At 37.2% G+C, this 14,714-nt stretch overlaps 1 protein-coding gene across 1 annotated transcript in view; it reads right to left on the bottom strand.

Moving 5' to 3' along the window:
- Window positions 1–2,104: 2,104 nt before the first annotated feature.
- Window positions 2,105–14,714, bottom strand: part of Mesr6 (misexpression suppressor of ras 6) — a 470,406-nt gene continuing 457,796 nt past the window's right edge. The window contains exons 5-6 of the mRNA XM_072022516.1: window positions 5,247–5,465; window positions 2,105–2,338 (exon numbers count right to left, since the gene is read on the bottom strand). Of these exons, the coding sequence (XP_071878617.1) occupies window positions 2,206–2,338; window positions 5,247–5,465 (352 nt within the window). The 3' untranslated portion in view covers window positions 2,105–2,205. The remainder of the gene's footprint in view (window positions 2,339–5,246; window positions 5,466–14,714) is intronic.

Below are 14,714 nucleotides of genomic sequence, written 5' to 3' on the forward strand. Positions count from 1 at the left end.
TCCTTTTGAGTGCCATGTGCAATGTGCAATATCGAAACATGTACCGAACAAATATCGATATTGCAACAGCGAGAAAAATAATCAAAGCACTTGCTGAAATTACATTATATTTCTAAAAGACATTAGAAATTCTGCTAATGGTTTAAACCAAGCGTAAGACCGATACTAGGTTACTCGCGCAAGAACGTGCACCTTGTGGAAATTCCTTTCTTAACTGAGCACAGTTGGTGCAGTTTAATGAATATTAATGCACGTATTACTTGAGCGAATGGTTACACCGTCGTCCCGAGGGTCTCGTGAGCTCACTGTTGTTATAGACGAGCAGCGAGAACCTCCCAGTGGCAAAAGTTAATTTTGCACGGATAAGGAACCATAGAAGAAAGGGAACGACTGTATTCGTCAATGAATTTGCGAAAAGCTACGGTTCGTAGTGGTCGTAAAGTTTTCAACGGGTCGAAGGTCGAACCCGTTTTTAATTCGAGGTCAATGGTACTCGAGGGAGATTTAAAACTCGGCCGAACGATGGGTCTGTTGACCCCTAAGATTTTTTACTCAGGGTGGCTGAAATCGGACCACCCTGTCATTAGCATACAAAGGCTTGGTTCTCCGGTCGAGAGTCCCGCACCGTGGTTAACGACAGTCATTACGTGAGCCTGGCAGCTCGTAAACTTTCCTTGCGGTTCTTTAAAATTCGTCCCTTCTCTGCAACCACACTTCCGCATTCACCTTGTTCATTTAACGTTTATTCGCGCGTTATCGCTCGTTTCCTCTGTGCTGACCCTAAACGCGGAATTCTACGATCACTTTAACCATTGAATGACTCATTTCGGCTATGTTACCACGAATAACTGACGAATTGATGCTTAGACGTTAATTTGAATCGGGTGATATTTCTTCTTGTATAGGCGTTAGAATGTTTATTTCTTTAGAATCTTATGGAGAATCCTATCAGTTTAGATTTTAATTCCTTTAATCGAAGAACTTAGGAAAAGAATTGATTCCTTGTGAAAAATATTGGTATAATAATATTAGAAATAATTTTTACTTTCCGCAATATTCGCCGAGTTATTTTATTTTCATTTTTATCAAATTACTTCGATACTAGTTACTAGTAAAATATTTTGAAGTCTACAACCGAAACTTCTAGAAATTTATAAACTATTCAAAGTATTTGCACGAATTTTCAACCATTTATTAATGCAGTAAATGAAAATGTAACTATCTTGAATGAACAATATGTAATTATAATAAACATCTGGAATATTTCATTTAAAAAGAAGTACCTATATTTTATTTTCCATCATATCGTTGAGGATATTAAACAATTTTCTTATAAATAATCAATTCAAGATAAAGAATTATTTTGCATAATGTCCGCGGTGTTTCCTTAACAAAGACCTCCATACCCATTGTACTCTAGAAATTCAATATCTGAAATGATGTATAAGTATAATACACTACGTGCACGCACATTCAGTACACAATCTGAATGCGTACGAAGGCCATGTTGAGAGACATTTCGCCAGGAAACGCCAACATCTTGGAAGAAGAAAGACGTTTTTTTTCTGTATTCCTTGGTCTTTTTGCCCCCGCTGACTGAAAAGGGTTGTAAGTAAAAGAGAAACGGAAAGGAGGGAAGGTTTTCGAAAGAGGAGGAAGAAACGATCGCTGTTAAGACGTGTGGGAAACTAGCCTACGGTATGCAAATGTGCGGCCGAAGGGACGAGAGAGGGGCACAGGGGTACTTGGTGCAGAAAAACGCTAACCTTCAGGTTGGCATTGTGTTCGCTTCTTATAATGGGCCAGTGGCACCGATCTTATGTAAATCGTCGCTGTGATCAAAGACGTGCCAGTTTCCTTCTTCCTCCTCGCCTTCTGATCTTCTGATGTATTCCATCGATTCGATGCAACGTTGCTGGACTCCTCGACTTAGTTTTCTTTGTCCGATGAAAAAAGTGTAATTGGTCTTTACGAGCGTTTCATTTTGTTCTCACTCGAGAACTCGTTGTCTTAGTAACGACCCGCTGCTCGAACCGGTAGATTTTATTTTTACTATGGACCGCGGAATGGCTGACAGAAGATACGATTAACGGAGAGGTGAATATATTTTGTAAAAACGTTTATTGTATTTAAATGAGCATTATTCGATTAACATTTATATCTTGGAAAGGATAAGGAGAGGGTGGTTATGATATGTTTTGATGTTTAGAAAGATTGCTCCTCTTCTTGATAGGCCAATTGGATGTCGATATCTCCTAAACATTCACGAAGTTCTTCGAGCACTCCCATCTGAATTTGATCGACGTCCTCTGGCGGACAATATTCATCTTCGCTGGATCTGTGAACAAGAGCAGATATTCTTCACTTCATGTGCTTTCTCATCAAAGTGTTCCGTTGATTAAAATATCGGCAGTTTTATAAATGTTTAATATATAATTGTTATAAATGTTTATTATATAAATAAATAATATATTGAAATTCTTTAGAGAAAGTAAAATAAAAGATGGTAGCTTGCAAATAATTCTACACTACGTATAATAGAACACTATGACTTGATTTAAATTGATTTTTACAGTTGACGATTCTAATTGTAAAATCTTGTAGAACTATTTTGTTACTTGACAAGTTCTTTATCTTCTGATTCTTTAATTTCTGAAGTAGATAGAAAATTAGATAAATAAACAAACTGATATTGATACAGATGATACAGAGGCAGATACAAATATCGATATTTAAACAATGAATGTATGTAGTAGATATATCTACTGTGCATTTTAACAGCTAACTTAAATTTTTAGTCTGCTGATGCCATGAAAAATGATTATAAGTAAGTTCTAATTATTGCTATAAATCGAACGAACTGCGTAAATAATTATAGACGATAAAGTACATAGATATCGTAAAATCGACTGAATAATGAAGAAATTGCGATGGATAGTAGAAATAAAAATAATCAAAGATTTGGTGAAATATAAACATCACAGAATAACATGTACATTTAACGATAGTAAATAGTCTCTTTTCGGTCTCGTAAACTTGCTCTCTTTTCTTGTTTCTGTTTAATCGCCGTCTGGCAAACTGAAAGAGAACCTCGGTGCCGTCCAGAGGCGACATCCGGCGGCGTTTCCGCGTCTTTCCCGGAAGCTAGGAGTGCTGGGGGTGGAGACCAAGGGGTCGTCGAGGGCTGCAAGTGGGCCGAGTGGGATGAAATCGATTTTTTTTCTGCCACCGCCGGAAGTCCGAATGCTATTTCCTTAATTTTATCACGAGATGGCGCCAAATCAACCATTTACAGATTATTCCATTATTTTTACCCACGTTTCTATTGCATAATTTAGTTTATTAGATATTTCTACGAGATGAATAAGTACAAGTAATATAATTTTAACTACTCTATCTTTCTTTTGACACGATGAATGCTATGAAATATATTTCAGACTGTCGAATAAATAGTTACAAGAAGAATTATTGTGATAAGTAATATACGCTGATATAACACACTTAGGTGTACTTTTCTTAGTTTTGAGTATATAATGGCATCCGTGTTCCATTTTCTTATGTGAAACGATTCAACCATTAATCAAATTTATTGACCTAAATAATCGCATAGGTGGATGATTTAGAATGACTATATTTCCTAACATACGACGATATCATATTTGCAGAACAAATTTAATTAGACTAATCAGTTGAACTGACTTCAAATAACAATGAAATAAAAGAAACCTCGATTTAAAAATTATTACATACGAACATCCTTCCATGTTAGTTTTACACAGCAAAATCTAATCGTAATGATAAATATAATGATAATTAATATTTGCAAATAGACAATACCATCAATAATGCGCAGTGGAACTGAATAAAGCTATAACATAAAGCTATGAACTTAATCACGTTTTGCCAGAAGAAATCGTAGAATTCGGCTCTGGACGAGGTTCAGAGAGTCCGTGGAAAGATCTCCTCTTTGGCGATGATCTCATTAGTATCGTCGCGTCTCGTATGTTTCATAAATCACAATTTCCCGTGGCGTGGCGCGTTTATTACGAGAGCCGGCAAAATTGAGAAACGGATTACCGTGTCTCGCCTTAATCATCCGGCCAACTAGACCGTAGAACAGAGATAAAAAGGAATAATTAGCATCTGTCGCGGGACATCGAAGACAGAGACATCTGACAACGAGTGCCGAAAGGTCGGGGATTTGATTTTGTGCACCCCTTACAAGGCCACCCCTTGCCCACATGGGAGGTGGGGCTTCATGGTAGCCGAACGTCCATGAACCCACCCTTCGCCCAACCCAACCATACCTCCCCTACGATCCTCCCTTTTTCTCTATTTCCAGCCCTCCCAGCATCTTCTTCCACGCCATCTGCGACCCTGCCGTTCTCTACCTTCGATAGAGACGGACAGCCTTGGAATTCAATTTCACGCGTTTCAAAAACATTCCGTGGCGCGATTATTATCGATGGCTATTTTTGTTACCATCCTCCTTTTAGCGATGGACAGCTTCGTTTATTTTGGGGAAATGTTTGGGGACGATTTTTAGATTACTTTGTTAAGTTTGCTTGAAGCTATGTCTTTAACGACTATACGAGCTCTGTCAGTAATAAAATTAGAAAATGAAACAGTCATTTAATTACAACTTAATTCTATAATGTAACAGCCACACATATTCTGTGTTTGACGAGTATACTCGTCATCGCTTACCTTTTACGACACATTTTAGGTACACATTTTTCAAAGTTTCCAAAGAGGTCGCTACAATTAACTGGTTATTTGACTGAATGTATTATTCAACTGGGTCACTATGATAAATAGGATTACGTAGTCTGGCGCGGGAATTTTAGAAAATCATGTTAGAAAAATCGATAGACAAAGGAGAACATTTATCGCGTATGAAAGTTGTTAATTAGTTTGATACGTTCATTACGACATATATGTCGTTGATTTGCTAGAAGAATGTCATCAATAATTGCTAGAAAAATAAATTTGTTGGGAAATCGGTTTAAAGTAAGAAATTTTGAAGCAGAAAATTTCCTTTTATAAAATAGCTAATAGTTTTGAAGTTGTAGAAGTTTTTAATAAAATATTATTTATAAGTGCTGTTTATTAGCAGCTTGAAACGGGTCATTTGAATTTTTACGTTATTAAATAAATAATATGATTGTAGTAGAAAAAGGCATAAATTCTCATTATAATTTAGAATGTAAAAATTCAATGTATAGGAATGTACTATCCCTTCATACCTTGCAATTGTTACGATCGTAGGAGGAGTCGGCAGAGCAGTCAAAAAGGATCTGAATGTTACGCTGATTAATCGATTGAGGTCATTAGGCGTAGTAACATGGTCTGGCAAATCAGTATCATCCCTAGTGCACCCTGCATTGTGTATTACTTTCCAATCAATTTCCGATTGCTTGTAAACGCTGGTCAGTTCGCGATAGATTAATTCCACTGCCTCATATCTGAAACACAAAACAGGTCAAGGTTATAATATTTAATCGTACGTAGTAGTTAATTGAACTGTTTGCTTAGTATGAAATAAACAAGTAGATCTTGAATTATTTTCTAGATATTTCGTTTAAGTTTTATTGCAGCATCTTTAATATTGACGAATTTATGGTAAATTTTATAAATCGAATTTGCCTGATTATAAATTGACCGGTTGAACCTAATTCATATTTAAAATTTGTATACATATAACGTGATCATTGTTTTCACGTTTCCAAGAGAAAAGAATACATTTTGAAAATATTATATAAATGTTAAATAAGCGACGAAAACTAATACATATTAAATAGCGTCGTTTACTATATTTCTTTACTTTATACAAGATGAGTCTTATTTAACTAACTTGTTATATCACAATTATTATTACAATGATACCATAAAGGAAAATATTATCTTTTTAAATATTGTAGATAATTAAAAAAAAAAAAAACGTATTGCATTTAACGGTATCGTTACAGTATTAATGCAAAATATAACCTTACAGTATAATAACTACCGAGTATCTAACGAGGAATATTGGTCAATGTTTTGGGAAAATATGTTTACGAGGAAAGTATAACGAAGACTGTACGAGTTCGACCGAGTCACAAAATTCTAGAAAACAGTGCAAGGGCAAGCCGTAAATTTCGTTAACGCGTCGTAAATAATGAAAGCAAACAAGGAAAGGGAAGAAGGGAAGGGAGAGGGAAAGGCCGAGCAATGGAAAGTTTATAATGCCCGGACGATAACACGTGGCTGCAAAAGTTGAGGCATTTCCCGAAGGCACGCGACGAAAGTTAACACGGCCACGAGACCAGTTCCGGGTGGTCGTAATTTGTACTCCGCTTTCCTCCGACCCCTCAGCCGCTATCTCTTTTTCTCTAACTCTTTTATACCGGTCTCTCGCCTCCCGCTCTCGCCCTTATCTGATCATAAGTTTTCCTCGTTTTCTGCAGCTGCAATTCGTCCTGCGGCTCGGTCTACACGCTTTCGTTATCAAGGCTACTGAGATTTCACCGGAAGATTGCCGATATCTATGTTAGTAGATTACGATTTATTCGTGAAATCGTGCCTCATGATCGTTCTGGCTTGACATACTTTTTTAGTTATCGTTATACAAATTTCCGCCATGAAAATGGGGAACTTTAACATGAATCGCTATTTCGAGAAATATATCCACTTAGTTGTTACACGAGGCTGTTACCTTTTCTATTTTAAGGTGGGTAAAAGAAAGTTTAAACTTACTACCTGTACACTGTGCATACCGTATTCAACTATTCAGGAATTTCATTGTTTCGGATAGAAATTCGAAAGTTCCAAGAGTGCGGTAGGAATCCAAGAAGTCAGATAAAATCAGTCCCACGAAATTTCGGGCCAGGTACCGACCAACAGATCAAACGTGAAACAATTACGGTGTAAGGACGATCGACAAGACGAACATAATTGGGCCTGGAAGTCCTTCTTGGGAGGACCAGCTGCGTGTCTAGAAGCGATGTGCCCGTTTGCTAACGCGCTAACTGTTCATAAGAGAAGACTATCGCCGGCTCTCGCCCACTTTTTCCTCGCTGAATATTAATTATTCTCTCGAAAGGTACACCTGCCCTCACCCCTTGGACCGGACATAACCTATACATGGCTGTATACGTGTATCACGGCTCATGATTCTCGCCGCAGATTATCCTAACAGTTGTGTAACGAAGTCGGTAACAATCGGTCTCTCCAGGCTACAAAACCGGTCCCCTATGTCCTGCGACCTGTTATTCCAAAAAATGACTAAAATTCTTTCGAATATTCCATTTCCTATAGAATACTTATATTTTTAGCATTATGAAGTTTTCTGTAGGTTTGAATCTTTCTGCATGTTATATCGATCACTTGAGAGATGAGTTAAGAGAATGATTTTTAGAACGATCATTGAGAAACTTATCACAGATTTATGAAATTTCGTGGTTATGTTAGGACTATTCGTGCAGGCTTAAACGATACAATAATGCAATTTTATGATGAATTCAGCAAAATTTTTAGTATTCTTCGTTTCTTTGTTTCGAACTTTTAATTAGAGAGGTTTTCATGGATTGTTTAATGGGAAGTTTGTATATAAAAATTTTATATATAACAGGAGGAACGTTTTATTTCCTTTTCTTTTCTTAATTATTTGCTACAAAGCGGAGGAAGTATGAGTATAATATCTACTTCTTCCTGGTGAAGAAATCTTAATTTAGAGGTATAGAAAATTGTGTTGATCTATTCTGTAAAATAAGGCATATAAAAAGGTTAAAAGAATGATTAAATAATGAAAAAAAAAAAAGAATAAAAATTATTCACGATAACGAGTGCTTAATTGCAAAGCATAGAATTATGATTTTCAATTTTGAAGCATCCTCCGCAACAAAGCTCTACACTTGAGTCGTAGAAGATCAAATTAGATAATCCAATTATCACACAGACAATTAACCTACAGTACTATTTAAAAGCGAAGTCAATTATTCAACTACATAACGATTTCACGATGGACGCGACGATCCTTGTCACAGGATCATTCTCACGCGTCCCACACGACGACTGCGCAATGCAACAAAACCTCTATCAGCGATCATTCTTCTTACCACCATTTTTTTTCTTATGTCTATCTCAAAAAGCAGATGCCATAGTATAGAATCCCATCCACGTTTTCACGCTTCTAGCTTTATCTCTATGATTCATATTTTTCGACGCGTAACCGGTTCTGTTATTCCCTGTCGTTATTTTTTCTATTTTTTTTTTTTTTCTTAACGCGGGTTCCCAGCCTGGAAGGTCGCGGTTCGGTTCAAACACGACAGAAACACACCGAGTAGAGCGAGTGAAATACAGAGAGCGAGGCGAAACATTTTAAATGAGACAGAGACAGGGACAGAGAGAGAAAGAGAAAGAGAGAAAAAGACAGAGTGAGAGAGACAGAAAATGGAGACGATAGAAAGATGAAGTGGATAACGAGGAAGGAAGGGAGATACGAAGCTGGTCCACGGTGCCACGTCGAATGAGTTAACGGACAATGGCGGTCCACGTTAAAAAAATAAAGAATGGTGTTGAGGAGGGGCGAAGGGTGGGGCCCTCATTACGAAGGGCGCCCCCGGTGTATTTGTCGATAAGGGGGCCTATATGCAAATGGTCGTCCCTCGCCAGGCGACGGAAAGAAAAAGTTTCCTTCTCTGTTTCGCCCGTTTACTCTGTTTCCCTCGGTGCACGAATAATGCCCTCTCTGACGGTGTACCAAAGTAGAAAAAGGGGGGTATAATGTATCGTAATCAGATGATCAATTATTAAGAGCGCGGCAAAAAAACAACGAGGGTTGACATACGACTGACAGGAGTGGAGCGTATCCGGATGCGAAGGGGGTCTTCGTCCTTTTTTCTTCCTTCTTTTCTCTTTTTCTCTTTTATTGCCGGCTCGGCAAACGACCGCCTCTCGTATGTAATCGATACTCTGAATTTTAGAACGTGCAACGCGAATTTCATTTTCGAAAGTCGACCATTCGTAGATGTTGGCTTTTCCAAGAATGCGAGCAACTGTGTTAATCAAGTTCATCAGCGAGAATAATGGTTATACAAGAGGATCAAACGTCGTTTTTCTGTCGTTTTTAATTTATAATGTTAACCTTTTATAATCTAATATGAAATGCAAGTCGAGTACTCATATTTATATATATTTTTTTAAATTTTTGTTATAAACGTTTATCACTATAATATCGTATCTTATTAATATGCCGTTACGCAGACACAAACCAGGTTATTTATATGCAATAATTAAAAATCTCTAACTATACGTTTAAGAATATATTAATAAACTGTGTCCAATTACAATCTTTTTCTCTCATAAGGAAATAAAATTCTGATTATAGAAGATTAAAGAATTCGTTCATCGTAATCGTTGTTATACTTCCCACGAATCCAGGATTAATTATTATTATTCATTTTTTTTTCTAAAAGGATAGAGCAAAAAATTCATTTAAAATGGTGCCCGTATAATGTTGTACGGAGTAGCACGATGTTGCAATATTAATATTGCGTTTATAGAAACGATACGTTATTTGAACACTGACATGAACAGAGCATGTTAGATGAAGGATAAAATAACAAACTTCCTGATAATAGAAAATAATTGTAATATGTAAAACACCGTTCGTTCAACAACATAAATTATAAATTACGCTAAAAATACGTCGTCATATGAAACAAAATGTAACTTTCAATTCGTTTCTAATGTTATATTTCCTTGGTATTTTAAAATTCCTTATATGTAAAATTATTTGAAATCATACTTTTTACGCCATTATAAAATTATTTAAGATATTATTTTATTACACAATTTTAATAATTAAATCATCAAAATAAATTGTTCTCCAAGTGATGAAAATCTCTACGCAAAAAATACTATCTTAATTTTAGATATTACGTTATAGAAGAACAGCTACTGTTCTACGAATTGAATTATACAAATAACATTTACATAAGAACGTACACAGAAAGATACGTTACAACGTAGGTAGAGTTTTTTATCTTCCGGCTCGGAAGATTCAACGCGATATGAAATCGTGCGCATGAACAAACATGGTTCAGGAGAAAACCCGTCCAGGACATTGTTTAGATATGCATAATAAATGTATCGCTTTCTTCGGATCTCCAGTGCATAACTGAGCAAACTTTCTAGGCATGTGCGTCGAGTACGTTAGGACAATACTCCGATATCGAGTTACCAATTTTTAATGGATGTGGATCTGGTAGCGATCATGCGTGTGATCGGAGGTAAAAGCTCATCGAGGCTGTTTAAAACACGTGCCTGTTATATGCAACGCTTTGCTTTGTAATTATAATATGCTCCTTTAACCGTACAGCGTTGAAAGTGTGTAGAATGCGTGAGAAATTTGGTAAAAATCAATCTATAATAATATAGATGAAAATTCTATGTAATTTTTAATTAAATCATTGTTGAATATAGAAAATTTTGTTTCTGCAAAATGGGTTGTAGTATCGTGAATAAAAAATTTATAATTTCAATCTTCGCTATATTTATACTTTAATTGTAATTTGTGAAAATTTTGGTTTAGTACAGTTTTGATGTACAATAATTTTAAGATGTAATATCATTTTGTTTAAAATATTTGTACATTATGATACTTATGTTCTATATCTTAGTTATCGATAATTTTTAAAATGTCAATTATTTAAAGCGATGTTGATAACATGTAGATACGAACGTGTGAATGTAAAATCCTTCGTGTTGTTACTTACATTTTTGATCAGTAACACGATTTTTAATATACAATCATTTCGAGTTAATCCCCGGGTTGTAGTTTTCTTCCTAAATTTAATGAGATATCTGAGCAAGTTAGTCCCATAGCAATTTCCTACCATCTTCTTTATTACACTAATCACAGTGATTCTGGTAGAATATAAGGTAATTATCGTCATTCTAAACGCGAGGAACCATGGCATTCCCCCGAGATCGCAGTGAATAATAAATCACTCTATAATTCAAGAGCAACAGTTTAGAAGTACAACTTTTCTAGTTTCATATCAATTATTTAAATCGTTTCAACATTTCAGACTACCATCAACCTATTTTTCAATATTTCAATACTTTTGAGACACAATTTTCTAATGTTTTATTCTATTTATACACCGGATATTTAGCACAATTTAACTAAATTTTTCTTTGTATATAACGCGATAAAAATTTTTATTCTAATTATTTTACATATCTATATATTATTTTAATATAATTATTAGGTGGAATCTAATTATTAATCTTACTTTATAAACAGTAATTTCTTTTACCAGATCCTTACAATCTTAGAGTATCGAAACATCTTTTATTTATCGAGTTCTGTGAGTATTTTTTTTCAAGCTAATATACAGTGATTATCGGCATCGATTGTTAAAACTGAAAAGGACAACGATGCGTGCCCGATACCATGAATGTACCTGACTCGTGGCACGTGGCTCTGAAAACAGGACAATTTGTTGCATACTCGCAGGTAGCACGAATATATTTGGGGTTGCGGCAGGTATACGCCTATATATCGAGGCGATTGTGAGGGGTGGCTTTGCCAATCAATAGATATTCATCCCCATCGAACCATCGACACTATTGTCGATACACGATGCATTCAGCTGCAGTGTGGGACACGCAGGTTGCACTTTGATGTACCGTACACCGAGTTAAACAGATCATCCACGGATCCATCGACACAGGTTCTTATATTTTCCAATTACTTTTTTTTCTAACTAGAGTATGTTATCGAACTACTAGAAAATGTGATAATCCGCTAACGCTATTGTGGTACTTGCGCTAGTTATTTTTCATACAAATCTGTCCAAATTTCTACGTTAATGATATAAAGATCTAAAATTACTCGGAAACGACGAATGTCCAATTATCCTAAAAAGTTATTACGTAATAATAACAGTTTCACACGAAATAATACTTTTTAAATGTAATGAAAGGGGAACGAAAGAAGGAAAGGGAAAGATCATTGTCATATGTTTTTATTCTCCCAAACCAAAGACTAATTAGCCAAAATTTGCCTCCTTATGGCACTGCCATTGAACATTTCAATCTGGCAACGGAACTCCCTTAGGCTCCTCGGCACGAAATTAATTAATTAACGGTCGATTCGACATTGTCGACGACTGAGAATACGTGTCGTGCAAAATCGTCGTACGAACGTTTTCCCTGCATCGGTACGCGGAATGAGAGAAAGAGGGTGAAAGAGGAAGAAACAGGGCGAACGCAGTGAAGGGAGGCTGGTTTTAACCTCTGCGTGTCCCGCTGAGCGAAAATTTGCATACACGTTCAGGATTTAATTAGGTTACGCCTAGAAAACGGGTTGAAGTTCACACACTTCATTAGAAATTCCAAAGGGCCGTTTCGTTTTGACGTATGTGCCTCTCTGCTTGTTTTTCTCCCCGTTCGCCATTGCCCCTTGGTTCCTTCGTATCCTTGCCACGATAATTGAATGCAGAGCCTTGTGACGGTATTAAAGATTTATTTTCGTCATCGCTGATGTTTCTTTTCATCTTCGATATAGACCGTAACTAGCAGTTTATTTGCATGAATTTCGCTCGAGGGAAACGAAGCAACCCTTCTTCTTCGAACGTTTCCTGACTCCACAACCGAGATAGAAGTTAATACGCCGTTCCGAAAACGAAGATAAAAGAAGCTAAATCATTAATGGTACTTCGGGATGGTATAATTAAAGAATTTTGCGGAAAAATTTCCGTGAAACGACTTCTAGATCGATAAATAGGACGAGATATCGGTGATGCGAAATTTTCGCCGGCTAATGTCCCCGTGAAATTTACATGGCTGCCAGGCGAGAATATTTAACGAGACGAGAAACACGAGTAACATGATACGATGTGAACCGCATCCGTGGCGCACGTCGTCGCTATTATTGCATTTGCATTTGCATAAAATCGGCCCCTACTAATTATAAATTTCATGCGGTGTAACCGTGTAAGGGTGCCTATCTTCCGGATGGACGAGACACGAACAACGCGATCCTGATGCGCCTTAAATCAGAGCCTTATGCAAATGATATCCTGCGTGCCCAAGCATCAGCTGTCTTAACCTATTCCTAGACACGATCTCGTAAGAAATAAAAATGGATCGACCGTCATCCGTTCGTAGAAGGGTCATAAGGCGAAGGGTCTCACGAGAAAGGTATACCAAGTTGGCGGGAACTCGATCTCGTTTCGAATCGACGCGGGAGCAGAACTCTTAACAGAACGGTGTCTTAATTGCGAGCGCGATCGACAATTTGTACGGGAACGGCTTAACGAACTTTCCCTTTGTCACTCGTCCCTATCGATCGCGGTTGAATACCGTCGGGGAGTCGGTGGTAATAATTTTTTAAGAACTCTTCACTTCCTGGCTCCGTCTCCACCCCACCTGCATCTCTGCGGTCGCGATTCGTACAAATTGCAATTTAACAGTGGCAAGAAGGAACTAAAGAGCCGAAGAATCGAAGAAAGAAAGGAAGAAAGAAAGAAAGAAAACGGTGGCCGGTTCTTTGCTTTCCCCGAGGAATTTTATCGAGAGACGTAATCCCGAGGAAGTAGGAGGCGCGGGGTCGTTTAATAACGTAATTAGCCCGAAGGATCTGGAATTTCTGCGGCGGATCGGGAATAAATTAATGCAATTATCCTTGATCGGGGGCGACCGCGAGTGGACGAAAGGGGTGGAGTAGTTCAACTTCCTCCTTTCCATCCCCTTTTTTTCTCTTCTCCCTTGGTCGCGACACAAGTCTACCAATGATTTCGCCTTTCTCGTAAGTAACTCATTGTCGCTATTCTGTTCTTTCTGAGAGAGTTCCCCGGAGTTTTAAACCGACGAAAAGCAAGCCCGGTTTTGGTCTACGTTGCGGACGGAACGCTTATTAACATCTCATCGATTCGACTCGGCCAATTAACTTACTTTTTTTGTGCGCCGCTCGAAAGCTGCATCCTCGAACTCGTTTTTAAATGAATACTCCACAGAACCGGCCGCCCCGCGGGTGGTTTCTTTAGTATGCTAAATATCCCGCCGTACCGCCCCTGGGGAAAAACGTAAGTTCCTAAAACGCCTGACCATCGGTTAACAGTCGCGTTCTTTACGTTATTTTCTTTTTTGCGAATTTTTTATTTCTATTCTCTTCCTTTTGGAGGATGTTTTAGCTTTCCGTGGACGAAGCGCGTAGTTACGGTCAATTATTAAGTTAACGACACACGTCGACGTAACGTGTTCCCTGAATTGCTTCACCTGTACGAGACTTTCATCGTAAATATTCCGCTTTGTAAGTCTGATATTATGCAAAACGATTCTCTCCTTTTTGCGCTTGCTATGCCGTTCGATAGACAGATACACTTTGTGAATATAATTTTTTATGAATTAATAGTGCTGGGTTAAAAAGCTTCTCCTTGGTTTGTGATCTACGTGTTTCCTATGAATCTGTAATAATCTTCTTTACGGTGACTAATAATTAATTAGGTGAATAATTATTAATGTATTAAGTTTTTGATTCTCGATTATTTACTAATTTTTGCTCATTGTTAGTAGTAACTTTCGTGCAAAGGAAAAATGTTTCTAAAACTTCAGCATGTCTGATTGGTTTTAGTGGTTTAATAGGATTTATCAAGGCACGTGACATGCAATCTTCACGAGCTTGTGACCTCCTACAAAATGAAATCATTTATCGTTGCACATCG

This window comes from Bombus fervidus, chromosome 2 (assembly GCF_041682495.2).
Source record: "Bombus fervidus isolate BK054 chromosome 2, iyBomFerv1, whole genome shotgun sequence".
Classification (NCBI taxonomy): Eukaryota; Metazoa; Arthropoda; class Insecta; order Hymenoptera; family Apidae; genus Bombus; species Bombus fervidus.